The sequence below is a fragment of the Lactuca serriola genome, chromosome 9 (genome assembly GCF_051521515.1).
Source record: "Lactuca serriola cultivar US96UC23 chromosome 9, Lser_US96UC23_V15, whole genome shotgun sequence".
Lineage (NCBI taxonomy): Eukaryota > Viridiplantae > Streptophyta > Magnoliopsida > Asterales > Asteraceae > Lactuca > Lactuca serriola.
This window is the reverse complement of record NC_136416.1, coordinates 5,988,275-6,003,707: the sequence shown is the minus strand read 5'-3', so window position 1 is coordinate 6,003,707 and position 15,433 is coordinate 5,988,275. Positions and strand designations below refer to the sequence as shown.

At 33.8% G+C, this 15,433-nt stretch overlaps 1 protein-coding gene across 9 annotated transcripts; it reads left to right on the top strand.

The window, feature by feature from the left end:
* Nucleotides 1-9,038: 9,038 nt before the first annotated feature.
* LOC145073796 (auxin response factor 2-like) lies at nt 9,039-14,644 on the top strand. Of its 9 annotated transcripts, none has more exons than XM_079020290.1 (18): nt 9,039-9,555; nt 9,628-9,667; nt 9,751-9,937; nt 10,092-10,377; nt 10,462-10,575; nt 11,491-11,606; nt 11,890-11,985; nt 12,055-12,105; nt 12,204-12,353; nt 12,448-12,532; nt 12,678-12,768; nt 12,860-13,015; nt 13,080-13,211; nt 13,347-13,422; nt 13,486-13,594; nt 13,676-13,908; nt 13,999-14,222; nt 14,369-14,644. In XM_079020290.1, exons 7-18 carry the CDS (start codon nt 11,902-11,904, stop codon nt 14,454-14,456), a joined length of 1,479 nt encoding a protein of 492 aa, XP_078876416.1. In that variant the 5' UTR covers nt 9,039-9,555; nt 9,628-9,667; nt 9,751-9,937; nt 10,092-10,377; nt 10,462-10,575; nt 11,491-11,606; nt 11,890-11,901; the 3' UTR covers nt 14,457-14,644. The 9 variants fall into 9 exon arrangements, with proteins under 9 accessions (XP_078876416.1, XP_078876420.1, XP_078876419.1 ...); XM_079020294.1 differs by having other exon boundaries at nt 9,100-9,555; nt 9,838-9,937; nt 10,261-10,377; XM_079020293.1 differs by having other exon boundaries at nt 9,100-9,555; nt 9,838-9,937; nt 10,258-10,377.
* The last annotated feature ends 789 nt before the right edge of the window (nt 14,645-15,433 follow it).

Below are 15,433 nucleotides of genomic sequence, written 5' to 3'. Positions count from 1 at the left end.
TAGGGACCATTTATGAATTTTTTTTATTGTTTAAAAAATAAGAGAATATAAAATATAATTTTTTTAAATTTAAAGGGTCTCTCTCTTGTGATGGTTTGAATGAGAGAGAGCCTAAAGGCTCTCTAAGCCTCAGAGTGACCTTATTGTGTATGAAATTAAGCCCTTGCTTAGCGCTCCCACTTCTAAGGGGGCTCACTTAACCCAAACCTCAATTAGGGAATTGTGAATTGTCGATTAGGATTCTCCAATCTTCATTCGCACACATCGGCTAATGAAACCAAACCATTCGGCAGAAACGAGAAACCATTATCCATTAAATGCGACTCAACGATTGTTCATCACTTTTTCTTCTTTCTTTGTCCTCTAAATCTGATTATCTGATTTCATTCTTCACTCTTCATGCTCCTCAGAACCACAAAAGTCATTACAAGTGATTCTCTGATTCTCGATTCTTCTTCTTGGCTCTGAATTCTGATCGATTCTATTTCTTGATTGTTAAAAAAAAGTGGTTAGCTCCATTGGCGATTCTTTTTTCTGAAAGGTTGTCAAGTGTCAAGAACACAACTGATTTGGTGATTCCTAAATCCTGAAAGGTTGAATTCTGAAAAGTATGTTCTTATTTTGTCCTTATTCTTCTTCGGTTCTTCATCTGGTTATCTATTATTGTGAGTTTGTGATAAGCTGATAATCTATTATTTATGTAACGCCCTGTTCTGAATCAATTCCTAATTCGAGGTTGTGGCGGAGGAGCGGTCGTCATAAGGATTAGGGCATTTAAAAAGGTAAGATTTAAGCTCATTTAAATGTGGGTAATGTAGATATATTACCCAATAGTTCGGTTTGCACTTTAGAGTCAAAGGGTAAAATAGGAATGTAGTGTTTCAGACTTCTTTTATGAATTATGGATTTTAGTTCGATGTATTTTAAGTTGAAAGTAATTAGATAAGGTTGTGGATATCCTCAATAGTTTTACATGGATATAAAGAACATCGAAAACGGAGTTAGAACGAAGAAGTTATGTCTGTTTGAAGTTTGGGTGGTTTTGGGTCAAGCTGAGTACGCTGGTCGTACAAAAAGGTGTACGTTGGCGTACTAAAGGAATCCTAAGTACGTTGGGTGTACGCAATCAGTGCCCAAACCCTATTTTTGTGGTTTAAGCCCTATTTAAGCTCCTTAACTCCCCCAAACCCACTCCATTCTCATCCTCATTCCCTCCAACACCCCTTTCATGAAACCCTAATTTTAGATGAGCCTTTTGAGCTAAAAGAATATGATTTTGAGTACTTTGGAGTATGCATGATCCACCTTGGAGAAGAAGGAACTTCTTGTAGAAGTGTTGGTTTCATTGGAGCTTGTAGATCTGGACTTTGTTCGCCTTGATCTATCTTCTAGAGGTATAAAGGCTGAATATTGATGATGCATTTGTTAGATCTAGCTAGTTTTGGATGTTATGAGCTTTAGGTCATTTTAGTGCATAAAGTTTAGATCTTGAAAGTTTGAGACCTTGTTATGGATAAAGTTGGAAATTTATCCATCTAAACATCATTGTGATTCTGTAACAACGTAAATTTCAAAACAATTTTTCATTTTTAAAACATTCATTCACTCATAAAATATTGTCAAAACACATTGTATAAATTTTTATCATCACAAAACATCTCCCCAGAATCTCAAACGAAATCTCCAACGCGTGTGTGTACGAATCATGTCGGCGCCTTCCCGCGCTCATCACTAGTACCTGAAACACATAACACAACAACTATAAGCATAAATGCTTAGTGAGTTCCCCAAAATACCACATACAACAAATACGCCACTCGAGGCTATAATACGACCTTCCGATCGTCGTGTCTCAGCGGGACCCTCCAGACCTGTAGCTCGTTGGACCCTCTGGTCCGGTCATAGATCGTTGGGCCCTCCGGGTCGGTCTGTATCGTTGGACCCTTCGGTCCGTTCTATAACATCATACAACATACACATAACATATATCACATAATCTCATACATAGCACATAAGACCCTCTGGTCCACACAATATACCACTCTAGGTAACGTATAGTGAGAAGACTCACCTCGATGTCTCAGTAAGTATCTGACTCGGAAGGAATGTGATCTAGCCTCCGCCTAATCACATAAAGTAAATACTCCCATAAATACAACTGTACTCAACCCTAAAAGTCAACAAGGTCAACGGTCAAACTTTGACCCGACTCGTCGAGTGCACTAGGGCGACTCGGCGAGTCTACACATGTCTACTGACTCTCTTAGTCCCCTTCTTGGCACGTCGAGTTCTTCCCTTGACTCGACGAGTTCCACCTGGCATGAATCGCGGGGCCACCCCGACTCAACTCGCCGAGTCTCAAGAACAACTCGGCGAGTTCCACTTGAACTCAGTCTCCCCTGACTCACCGAGTTATCCCCCAACTCGGCAAGTCCACTCACTGGGTGATTAACGGGCAACCTTCATACTACTCGCCGAGTCTGTTCTTCGGACTCGGCGAGTTCATGCCATGCACAAAATCTATACAACTCCTGAGGTCAGATCTGTTCCATACAATCATAGATCTGGCCTCCCCAAGCCTGATAATCACGTAAAGTTCGGACCTTGGCACTCATATAACATCTAAATGGTCCAAAATGGTGATTTAGCCCCAAAAATGACATCCCAAGCTCATGACTCCCAAAATGACTCATAAAGCTCCAATGGTTAAGGCCTCTGGACCTCTTTGGGTCCAGATCCAAAACACAAACTCGAGAAGGGACCAAATGCTCTACTTAATCAACCTCTAAAAGGGTTAGAAAACCCTAACACAAAGGATCAGCACCAAAACTGAAGAAGGTCCGAGAATAATACCTCAATACAGTCTCTATGAGCTCAAAACCACCAAAATCGCACCTCCTTCAGCCTCCTCTTGCCTTGGTCACTTCCTTCTTGCAAAAACACCCACAAAAGGATCAAGAATGGCCTCTCCTTCCTCACAAACGCTCTAGATCTCTTAGGGTTTCTCTCTGGGGGCTGGTGGCCGCAATTGACGGCCCTAAGGGCCTTTAAATAGGTCTCAAACCCTGGAAATTAGGGTTTCATTAAACAGCGTGGACTCACCGAGTCCAGCTATTAACTCGCATACGAATCCGCGACCATACTTGGCGAGTTTGGACGCCAACTCGCCGAGTCTCCCCACAAAACCCAAAAATAAAAGAACAAATTTTAATACCTAGGAATCCGGATGTTACAGATTTAGATCTGAAAGGTTGGAGACGTAGACTTAATGGATTAAGTTGAAAAAGATGCACTTTTGGTCTCATTTGATGCTTAAAGGCTAGATCTTGGTGGTTTGGACCATTCTAATGGATAAAATTGGAAACTTTATCCATTATAGAGCTTTTAGGATCCATAAAAATGTAATCTTGATCCTTTTATACCTTACATGAGAATGTCATGATGTCTTAATGGATTGATAAGTTAATGTTTTAGCTTTTGGACCTTTTCTAGACATGGAAAGTCATCAAGGTGGAAACTTTATGACTTAGAATGATGTTGTGGGACTAGATTTGAGTGTTGGATGAAAGGACTTAAGAGATTAAGAACTTAATGGAAAATTGTCATTTGGGTGGGTACGCCGGGCGTACCTTCGAGTACGCTGCACATACTCGTATGGTCCCGATTCTGGTTGGTAAGTACGCCATGCATACGAGCTGAGTACGTTGAGCGTACTTAGCCTGAAGTTTGACTTGTTGACTTTGACTTCCATTGACCATTGCCTTTTGACCAAGTTCTGCATTGGGCCAAACTTGAGGGTTTTGGCCTATTAACTAAGATTTTATCTGGTTCTGGTATTGATAGCTCGGGAAGTCGGCGGGGTAGAAGCTAGTGATTCTTCCAGGAAGCTTCTGCAATCAAATTGAGTCTCCTCAATGTTTGTATCTATCGAAGGCACCAATGTCGGCCCATTTGGTTTATGTATTGTAGGAAGACCCGAGGGTTAGCCCTAGGCATTATGTATGAAAGACCAGGAGGTGGCTCCTAGCACACTGTATGCTATTATGTAATGTAGGAAGAACTGGGGGTTAGCCTTAGGCATTATGTACGAAAGACTAGGAGGTGGCTCCTGGCACATTGGATGCTAATTGGCTAAGTAGAGTAGTATGTATGCTAGTTGTCTTTGTGAGGCTTGCATGGAAGACTAGGAGGTGGCTCTTGTCACTGTCTATAAGACCCAGGGGTGGCCCCCGACTTCGCAAGAAAGACCACGAGGCGGCCCGTTGCATAATGGCAAGACTATGTGCAACACATAGCACCTTTATTAATTATGATATATGTATGGCTCACGGTTATGTATGTCATGAATGGTTCGGTTGATATGTATGGTATGTGGTATTTGGGGAACTCACTAAGCTTCGTGCTTACGGTTTTTAGTTTTGGTTTTAGGTACCTCCAGTTTTCAAATAAGGGAGCTCGGGACGATCGCAACGCATACACTTATGTTTTCCGCAATATGCGATTTCTGGGAATGAACTCTGATAAATGTTTTCTTTGAAATGTTTTTCAATGTGTGAACCAAGTTACAAATGTGTTTTAGTTATACTAAAAATGAAATTTTTGGTCATGAATTTTAGGATGTTACAATCTATGATAAATTTTGTTATTTTGATGAAGTTAAATTTGTTTGATGTAGAAAACTAGAAATATGTTTTTATTTTCTCCACAAAAGAAAGGAATACATCTGTTTTTTGAACTTTTATGTAGAATAGTCTTGACCGGTTCTTTTTTTCTTGATTAGGCTATCTATTAGGGTTATTAGGGCTTAATTTATTTTAATATTAACCGTGTCAAGTTGGAGTTTGGAATCAAGTTTCTTATTTGTTCGGTTATCTAATTTTTTATTCCATTGTTCATTGATTACAATAGATTACAGAATATCAGGTTGGAACGAATTCGAGTTTTCAGTTTTCCAAATTTGAGCTTTCCATTATCTCAAGGGCGGTATAATCATAACTCATATATTCTATACTTATAATAGTTGTCTTGATAATTCTTCATTGTTATTATTAATAAAAATACTTAATATCATGTCAAAGAGAAAATACGAATCAGGGGCTTTAAAAAGGAAATGGAAAATGCAACAAGAAGCTTTTATAGAATCACAAAAAGGATCATTTTTAAATTTGTTAACTACAAACAAAAATGTTGATAATGAACAGAAACAAACTAATGTTTATAATGAACAAGAACAAACTAATGTTGATAATAATTATCATGAACAAACTAATATCGAAAATGATAATAAACAAACTAATATTGAAATTGATAACAAACAAATTAATAGTGAAAATGATAATGAACGAACTAATATTGATATTGATAACGAACAAACTAATAGTGAAAATGATAACGAACAAACTAATATTGAAAATGATAACGAACAAACTAATATTGATATTGATAACGAATAAACTAATATTAAAAATGATAACGAGCAAACTAATATTAAAAATGATAACATGTCTTTAAACATATATGATCAAAGTACATGCAATAATATTAGTACTAATTTAAGAGATTTAATCGTAGAAAAAGGTCTTATTAAGATTTATGATTTTAAATTTCCAAAAGATTAACACTTAAGAAACTTTAGTACATCTTTTTATATGCAAAAAAAATAATACCAAATGGAGAAAAATATGAACGAACATGGTTTGTTTATTCCATAGATGTAGATAAAGTTTTTGTTTTTGTTGTAAATTATTTAATATGAATACATCTACATGTTCATTAGCACAGAAAGGTAACAATGATTGAAAAAATATTTCTAGTACTAAAAAGACATGAAGCAAGTAACGGACACATTCTTAATATGAGACCTTAGATTGACTTACAAACTAGATTAGCAAATAATAAAACAATTGACAAGCAACTCCAAATAAATAAAGAAAAAGAACATTGGAAAAATGTGTTAATAAGAATCATCGTTGTAGTGAAAACTTTAGGAAAAAAATAATTTAGCATTTCATGGAACAAATGAAAAGATTTATGAAGAAAATAATGGTAATTTTTAACTATAATTGAAATGATTGTGGAATTTAATCTTATTATGCAAGAACATATTAGACGAATTAATGACAAAGAAATTCATAATCATTATCTTGGACACAATATGCAAAATGAACTTATTAGTTTATTATCAGAAAAGGTTAAAAGTAAAATTATTAAAAAAGTAAAAGAAGCTAAATACTTTTCAATAATACTTGATTGTACTCCCGATACAAGTCATAAGGAACAAATGTCAATTATCTTACGATGTTAAGATCTTTCAACAACTTCTATAGAAGTTAATGAGTACTTTCTAGAATTTTTAATTGTAGATAATACAACCGGTAAAGGCTTATATGATGTTATAATTGATGAAATTAAAAATATAAGACTAGATATAAATGATGTTAGGGGTCAATGTTATGACAATAGATCAAATATGAAAGGAAAACATCAACATGTACATAAACGATTGTTAGATATTAACCCTATAACATTCTACACTCCTTGTGGTTGTCATAGTTTAAATTTAGTAATTTGTGATACGACTAATTTGTGTGATAAACTAGTGAATTTTTTGGATTTATACAACATATATATTCAATATTTGCTTCATCAACTCAAAGGTGGAAAATATTACAAGATAATATATCAAGCCTAACACTTAAATCATTATCACAAACTCGTTGGAAAAGTAGGGTAGAAAGTGTAAAAACAATTAGACTTCAAGCGCCACAATTAAGAAATGCACTTTTACAATTATCCAAAAATTATGGATATCCACAAAGTAAAAGTGAGGCTAGATGTTTAGCTACATATGAACTTGAAAACTATGAATTTTTATTAGGAATGATGTTTTAGTATGATGTTTTGTTTGTTATTAGTAGTGTTAGCAAAAGCGTGCAATCTATCGATGATGTTATAGATTAACTAAATGAACTTCTGTGTTTCTTTGAACAATATAGACAAAACGGATTTGAAAAGGTTTTAGATTATACAAAAGAATTGACTTTAGAAATGAAAGTAAAACCAGAATTTCGTGAAAAACGTATTATTCAAAGAAATAAACGATATGGTGAAAATGTTGCTAATGAAACTATTAAAACTCATCTTCCATTATTTAAAACTGTTTTTTTATATATAGTAGATAAAACTATTACTTCACTTAAAAGTAGATTTGAACAATTTAATGAGTTCAAAAATATTTTTGGTTTTCTATTTAGTATGAAAAAATTAAAATAATGTGATGAAAATACTTTAAAAGAACATTATTAAAATCTTGAAAAATCATTAAAGCATGATGATAACTTAGATATTGATGATTTAGATTTATTTCATGAACTAAAACTTTTAAAAAATATTGTACATTAGAACGTGATACAATTATTAATAATTAAAAAGTTTAGTTCTTTTTCAAATGCATATGTTGCCTATAAGATTATGTTAACTATTTATGTAACTGTTGCCTTTGGGGAAATAAGTTTTTTTAAATTAAAATTGTTAAAAAATTATTTAAGATCTACAATGTCACAAGAAATATTGAATGAATTAGCTATTTTGTCAATTGAAAAACATTTAGTAAAAAGAATTGATTATGAAAATTTTATTAAAGAATTGTATCTAAATAGGCTAGAAAAATTAACTTTATGTCTTAAATATATTCACAAAAAAACATATACATAATATATATATTTTTTTAACTCCGTCATTTATAAAATTTTTAGTTTATTATTGTTGGTCCCAAGTCTGGATAAAAGAGAATGGTTTATAACATCCTCCATAATAAATAAAAGATATTTTTGCTATATGTCACATTCTCATTTAATTTGCCACATGTAATTTTGTAGTTATTTTAAATTAATTTTTGTTCCACATGTCATTTTATAGTTTTTTTCATTTTATTAAATTCTATATAGTATTTAAATGAAATATTAAATGCATATCAATTTCATTAATGAACTTTCCTTTTAATTTCAAAATTACTAAATTAAAGATTCATTAATTTTCTTTATTTATTTATCTAAATTATCTATTTAAATTTAAAAGAGAAAACAAAACACTTTAATTTTTATAATTCAATATTTTCTCACTTTTCTTATAAATTTATTTTCTCAAATGAGTCTCACACCTAGTTAACTATAATAAATGTTAAAGGATCCTAAATTTTTGATTCCTTTTTGAGTTGGTTGAGCCGGCCTTTTTATATATGGGCTTAGACCATCCCCATTGGTGAGCAGCTCACTTTTGGTCACCTAAAAAAATTAAAAAAATAAATTAAAACGAAAAGAAATTATGTGAGCACAACCTAGTTCACCATAATTTACTATCTTTCTCTCTCCATTTTCTTTTTTATATTTCATTTTTTATAAAAAAATAGACTTGATATTACTTTTAAAAATAAATAAAAATATAATAAAAACATAAAATAAAATTCTCTACAAAATGAGTATAATGTTGATATATTTTTTGATAATTTTTAAAAACAAAATAAAGGATTGGGTTGGATTGCTAATGTGGATAAAAGTTTATGGTTAGTTAGGTTGTGTATATGGAAGATAAGAAAATAGTTTTTTAATAAATATTTGTATTGGATTGGGTTGCCGGTAGTTTAAGGCCTTTGAACATTGGTAGGCCCATTTTCTGTTTAGTCTTAACTGGGTTTTAATATAGAAGATAGATAAACTCCACTCCCCATTTTGTTGCATAATATTCAAAATTAACACCGCCGATGAAATACTTTATACATATGAGTATGGAAACACGGGTGTTTTGTTATTTGATTACCAAATATACGAGTATGTGCTTCTTATTTGCATAAGAGAAATTAAATATTTTTTTATATATATTTTATTTTTATTCATCTCTCTATTATATCAAATATTGATATGTGTCACATTTAAAGCCATATATTTAATGAAATTAATATTAATTTAATTCGCTTGTCATCAAATTTTGATATGGTAGGAAGATTAGGAGGTATAAAAGAATTTGATCCTGTAGGCGTAGGTGTAGGAGGATGAGTAGAAATAAAATTTAGAATATTTAATTTCTTCTTTGCATTAACATCGACGATACATTTTTGTGTGACAGAGGGCAGAATGAATTTTATATTGGGATACGGTGGCAGGGCTTGCAAGATCAAGGAGTCCGAGCAGGCACATCACATGGTTTAGATATATAACTATAAGCTTTTGGAGTAGATATATGTGATAGAAATCGTCAAACACCATTTTGTTTCCATCTCCATCTATATATGTTTTATTGGTTGATCAATGTTCCATTACACCCAATAATTTGAGCGGGTGTGTAATTCCATGCTTCAACACATAGAGAATTCAACATTCCAAGTGTCTAAAGAAGTGAGGGTGTACAGTTGTGTTGCTATCCCATAAATCTACTCCAAAAAGCTTGCGTATGTTTGACCAACATTCTTACCTCCCCTTAAATCTATCTCATCTTTTCAAGAGTAACTACAGAAGTCTCTCTGGAAAGATCGATCATCAATCAGAATGGCAATGGATGAAGGTAATTCAAAATTCTCCTAAAAAATATTTCAGACAAAATACCATCTGTATGTTTAATTTGGAAATGGTGCAGGTTTTCTGGACTTGTTCTTTCGAGAGGGTTTCTTCAAGGAGTATGTGATCTCTTGATTCCGCTCAGTAGTAACTTTCTTTTTATCTGTTATAGCAAAAACTTAATCAACCCAATTTTTGGTAGTGGGTCGAAATTGGCGTGTTCCTTGTCTATGTAGTGCAATTAAAATTATTGATGTTGGAGTATTTTATGATTCCCATACCTATGAAGTATGAAGTGAAGCTGATTCTGATTGCTAGCAACTAAGCCCTACACGTTGCTTCACCCTGGTGGTGCACAGAGTGCAGTGCAGTATGTTCTCCATTGTAAGGTGTGTTGATTATATTCATATTTCTCATCAAAAAGGAAACATTCTTGAAGAACCCTTGTCTAGGTGAAATGGATACAGAGAGGATTAGGATTTGCATATAGCTCCTCACTTCCTCTTCTTTTTCCTGCTGATTTTTTTTTTCTTCTATTTGAAGCCTTTGATGCTGATTTCTTATACATGTTGCCACATCAGCAATTAAATTGAGATATCTCATACGTAACATGTTACCCTTGTTCAATGGTTCATGTTGTTAGTCATCTTAGAGATGATAGATTGCCACCAGAATAGAAAGGATTTTGATGTTCTTTAACTCCCCACAGCAGGCCTGATGATCATCTCTTGATTCCAATTTCTATAAGCTTGGTTTCAAATCAAGTCAAGTATAGAGATCCTCTGTTTCACAAGCTATGAGGTCTCAACTAGAATGTCAATGGCTGAAGGCAATTCAAAATTCAACTCACATTTTTTTTAAGACACCTACAGATAAAATACAACATGTATGTTTACTTTTGAAGTTTATGCAGGTTTCTTGGACTTGCTCTTCTGAGAGGTTTCCTCACAATCTCTTGTTTCTGCTGTGCAACATCAACAACAATAATTTCTTCTCTTGGGCTAAAGAGATAATGACACCTGCCAAGGTTCTCTCTCTCTCTCTCTCTCTCTGTGTGTGTGTGTGTACGTGCAGTTGCACATGTGGTTTGTGATGAAAATATATACTCATAAAAATATATCATTGGATAAAAATAATGTAATTGGAATGACTGTGAAAGTATAAGTACTCCATTGGCAACTCTTTTGGTTCGAACATGTAATGGTAAAAAGTCATGAAAGTATAGTGATTTTTTGTTATTTATTTATTTTTGAATTAATTTTCTTGTAGCAACCACATTAAATTGTAATATAGTTAATTATGAACATAACGACAAAAACGCTTTTGTTGAAATGTGGATTCGAGTAATCTGATATTGATTCTATAAACATAAATATATATATTTTTTTCCAATGAAACTGCTGGTGTAAAAAATAAAACTGCCTCATTCATTTGGAAACGAAATACACTTTTAAATTAATGACAACCAACTATGATACATAAAATGTTCTGCTCTTTTTTCATGAGATCTTGAACAAAGTTTTATCTGAATTTTGATAATAAATTTAAAGTGGACTTTTTTAGGAAGGAACGCGTAATAATTATGTTTGTCAGCTTGCGTGTGTTCACTAAATATCACGACTTTATAACTAATAAATGACATCCAACATAAAAATTGTTGCACATTTTATGAGAGTAAAGTTAGTATTTTTGCACAATTTATGAGAGTAAAGTTGGTAGTGTGTTATATAAGGTGCATAGTAGTAGAAGAACAGAAGCAGCATTGTGGTGGTGTTGAAGCTTTTTTGCTCTACCATTTTGTATTCTTTTCTGCTTTTCATTTTTTCTAGCTTCAAGAAAGATGGCTTCCTCAAGTAAATTTCTGGATTTCATATCTGTTTATGTGTTTGAATTAGCATCAATTTGTTGATAGAATTAATTTATTTATGTTTTTTACTTGTAGGCAATGATCAGGTTGATCTGCATACTCAGCTATGGCATGAATGTGCTGGCCTCACTGTGAAAGTTCCCCGTGTAGGCGATAAGGTCTTCTACTTCCCTCAAGGCCACCTTCAGCAGGTTTGTTTATATGCGATGCACATTAATTGCTTCATTTAATTCGTATTTGATTAATTATTGTTTTTTAAAATATAAACACATCTAGTTGGATTATTTTGAGTTAATTAATATGTAATCTTATAGCGAGGCCACATTTAATACAACTTCACAGTGTTCCAACTCTTATATCCCAAACCAGATGGTGTAAACTGGCATAGTATTTTATTATTTATAACTAGTTTAAAATGTTGTTTTTTTTTATTTTTTTATTTTTTTGATTTTATGATTTATGAATTGGTTATAGGTTGAGGTGTATATGAAGCAGGAAGGCATGAGTGATATACCATCCTATGGGTTACCTTCAAAGATTCTTTGCAAGGTTGTCTGTGTTCAGTTAAAGGTAATGTCAAATGTTCATCTGTTGCAATATTTTTAGCCACTTTTCTTGATTTCCAGTTGTAATTTTCAGGCAGAAGTTGATACCGATGAAGTGTTTGCTCAGATTACTTTGATTCCAGATGTAATAAGGATATGTTATGATTTTTTCTTTAACCGGAAAAAAGGTAGGATCTGACTTTTAAGATTGAATGGACTAATTTTTTCAAATGATTTTTATAGTGTGAAGAACCTAAAGGATCAACCTTTAGAAGTGTTCCTCAAAAGATTCCTGCAACTTCTTTCCGGAAGAAATTAACTCCTTCTGATGTAATCAAACAAGGGGGATGCAACCTACACAAGAAACATGTTGATCAAACCTTTCCACCTCTGGTATTTAATGTTGATTTACTGTAAAATTTTATAAATTTTGAAATATTTGTTGATATTTATTTATATGGTCAACATTGTCACCTTGTTCTTGTAGGACATGGGTCAGGATGCACCATCTCAAGAACTATTTGCCAAAGATCTTCATGGGAAAATATGGAACTTTCACCACATCTGTCGTGGTAATTAATACCTTTTGATAAAATTTCATGAAAATCAACAGCATTTTGTTGTAGAGTACATCCATTTATTGTTGATCTCACAATTAACGAGCATATGATTTTGTTTACATTAATACTTTTTTTTTTGGATAATTTTGATTTACAGGTGTGCCAAAGCGACATATACTAACTACTGGTTGGGGTAAATTTTTGAGTGCAAAGAGGCTTGTGGTAGGAGACACCTGCATTTTCTTAAGGTTCTCTATCTGGTTCTATCCTACTCCCTTGTATTGTATGTGTTCTATTTATACAAATATACTAGTATAATTTTGCATTTTGTTGTGACAGAGGGCAAAACCGTCTTTATGTCGGGGTTCGGCGGGCAGTGAGACTGAATAAATTGTCAACAGATTTATCATGCGTTAATATGCAGCATGGCATATTACTCACAGCCCTTGAAGCAATCAACACAAGAACAGAATTCACAGTATATTACCATCCTCGGTAAGCTTCTCTTTCACCTCTTTGCCTGATTCAAACTGTTACTGAATCTTTGGATTTATTGCAGGATCAGTCCCTCAGGATTTATAGTTGCCTATAATGATTTCATGGAATCGCTTAAAGTTAACTTTTCACCGGAAACGAGGGTTGAGATGGTTTTAGATGAAGGAGGAGAGGAGCCGGAGTTGAACTTGAAAAAGTTGGTATATATATATATATATATATATATATATATATATATATATATATATATATATATATATATATTTTGGCATAACTAAGAATAATTAATAAGATTTTACTAGTTATTAATTAAAGAGAATGGTGTTGGCAGGTTTTCAGGGATCATAATTGGAAAGGAAGATGTTGATCCTAGTAGGTGGCCTGGGTCTGAATGGCATTGCTTGAAGGTAATAGCCACTTTTTAGGAGACACCAAAGGGTAAAATAGTAAATAATCCGAAAATGTTGCAGGTTTGGTGGCATGGCACGGCCTCTGGAGATGTTCCACCTAAGAGGGTTTCCCCGTGGAGCATTCAGTCAGTTGTTTGTGATGCGCAACCACAAAAGAGATCCATGATTGGTAAGTAAAGTAAGCAAGTTTGTTGTTTTCAAATACCAATAGATAAAAGCCATTTAATTTGGGGTCGAAATATTGGTGCAGGTTATAATAATAATAATAATGAGTTGGGAGTGCAAGGTGAAGGAATCAGAATGAGAGAAGTGAGTATTCCGGAAGTCAACAAGATTCCCAGGGAAGATGATGAGAGGAGTAAAAAATGCAGGGTTTTTGGAGTGGATATAGGGGGGCATACGCATACGCATACCATTAGCAACACACATCCTCCAGACTCATCAAATGCCGGAAACCAACAATCCAGCCCTAGTTACATAAAGGTAACTATTTATTCCACCCAGTTACTGTTACTGTTACAGTTACTGTTACTGTGAATATGGTGTAAATAAATAAATAAATAATTAATGAAGGTGTTGAAGCATGGAAGTTTTGTTGGAAGATGCGTGGAGGTATCACGTTTTAGTGGGTATGGAGGACTTATGTGGGAGCTTGACAGGATGTTTGGGTTTCAAGGAGGGTTGGTCAGCGGCACCAGCGGATGGATTGTCACATATGATGATGATAATAATAATAATAATAATGCAGCAGCAGATGGAGATGCCAACAAAAAGCTGCTTGGTGATGTCTCGTGGTCGTAAGTAATTTTTTTTTTTTGTTAATGTTGAGTTTAGATGTATAGATTTATATGCTGTGAAAATGGGTGGGGTTTGATTTTTATGTGTATTATTGAAGATAATAAGTAGTAACCAACAGATGAAATGAAAATGAAAATGAATGCAGGGAATTTAGAGGGGTGGTGCGGAAGATGTGTATCTGTCCAAAGGAAAAGGAATTAGAGGCTGCTACATGGAACAAAATCAGCGGGTAACAACACATGCCAGCCAGATGCCATGGACTGCTTCTCTTCTCTTCTCTTCTCTTCTCTTCTCTTCTCCGGGTTTGGGTTTGTTTTTGTGGGTGTCTGATTTGTAACTAAATGCATGCCCAGGAGTTTGTTCATTTCATAAACAATGTAACTTTATTTTCTTGGAATCCAAACAGATACACATCCTCTTAGTTTTTTTGACTTTGTGAATTCTTGTTGGACTGGACACACTCTACTTTGTACAACATATAAGGCTAAGAGCATTAGGTATGAGTTACGTTATAACATCCAATTCATACGCCACCTTAGCCATAACACCACCATAACATCAAGGGGGAAATGGTGTTCCCCATGTTATAACATGTTAACAAATAGAGAGAAAAACAAAGAAAATGATTTGATTGGTTGATAAAGACAACAACCAATTATACTTTCCATTGCATATTGTCTTCGTCACAACGAGATATATTATAACACCCTCTTAACAAGAAGGGGGATGATGTTCATCTTGTTATGACTAGGTTATGAGGTGCCACATCAACAATAACATCATTTTTTATTGCGCATGCTGTATGCTCTAAGGCTACAAGCCATACTACTACTTTGCATTCAGGGTGGTGTGATGTGGCAAGGCAACACCACACCTCTTCAAGATGACGTGTCTATAAATGCACAAATCGATGGTAGACCAACGAACCCAACCCCCCTCTCTCTCAAAAGGCGTGAAAGAGTTGAAATGGTGGTATGACCTCCAAAGTGAAAAAAGTGTGCAATTTTTTTTGGTGGGGGTTGCTACTGATGTGGAGTAACAAATTGTGGTGGTGGTATGCTGTATAGCCTAAGTGAAATGAATTTTATATAAGTTTGTTTTATATGTGTTGAAACCAAAACAATTATATACAACATAGAAGGGCAAATAGTAAAAGAAAAGCCAAACTGAAATGACTATAAAGGTAAAAAATCATTTTTTTACAAAAGAA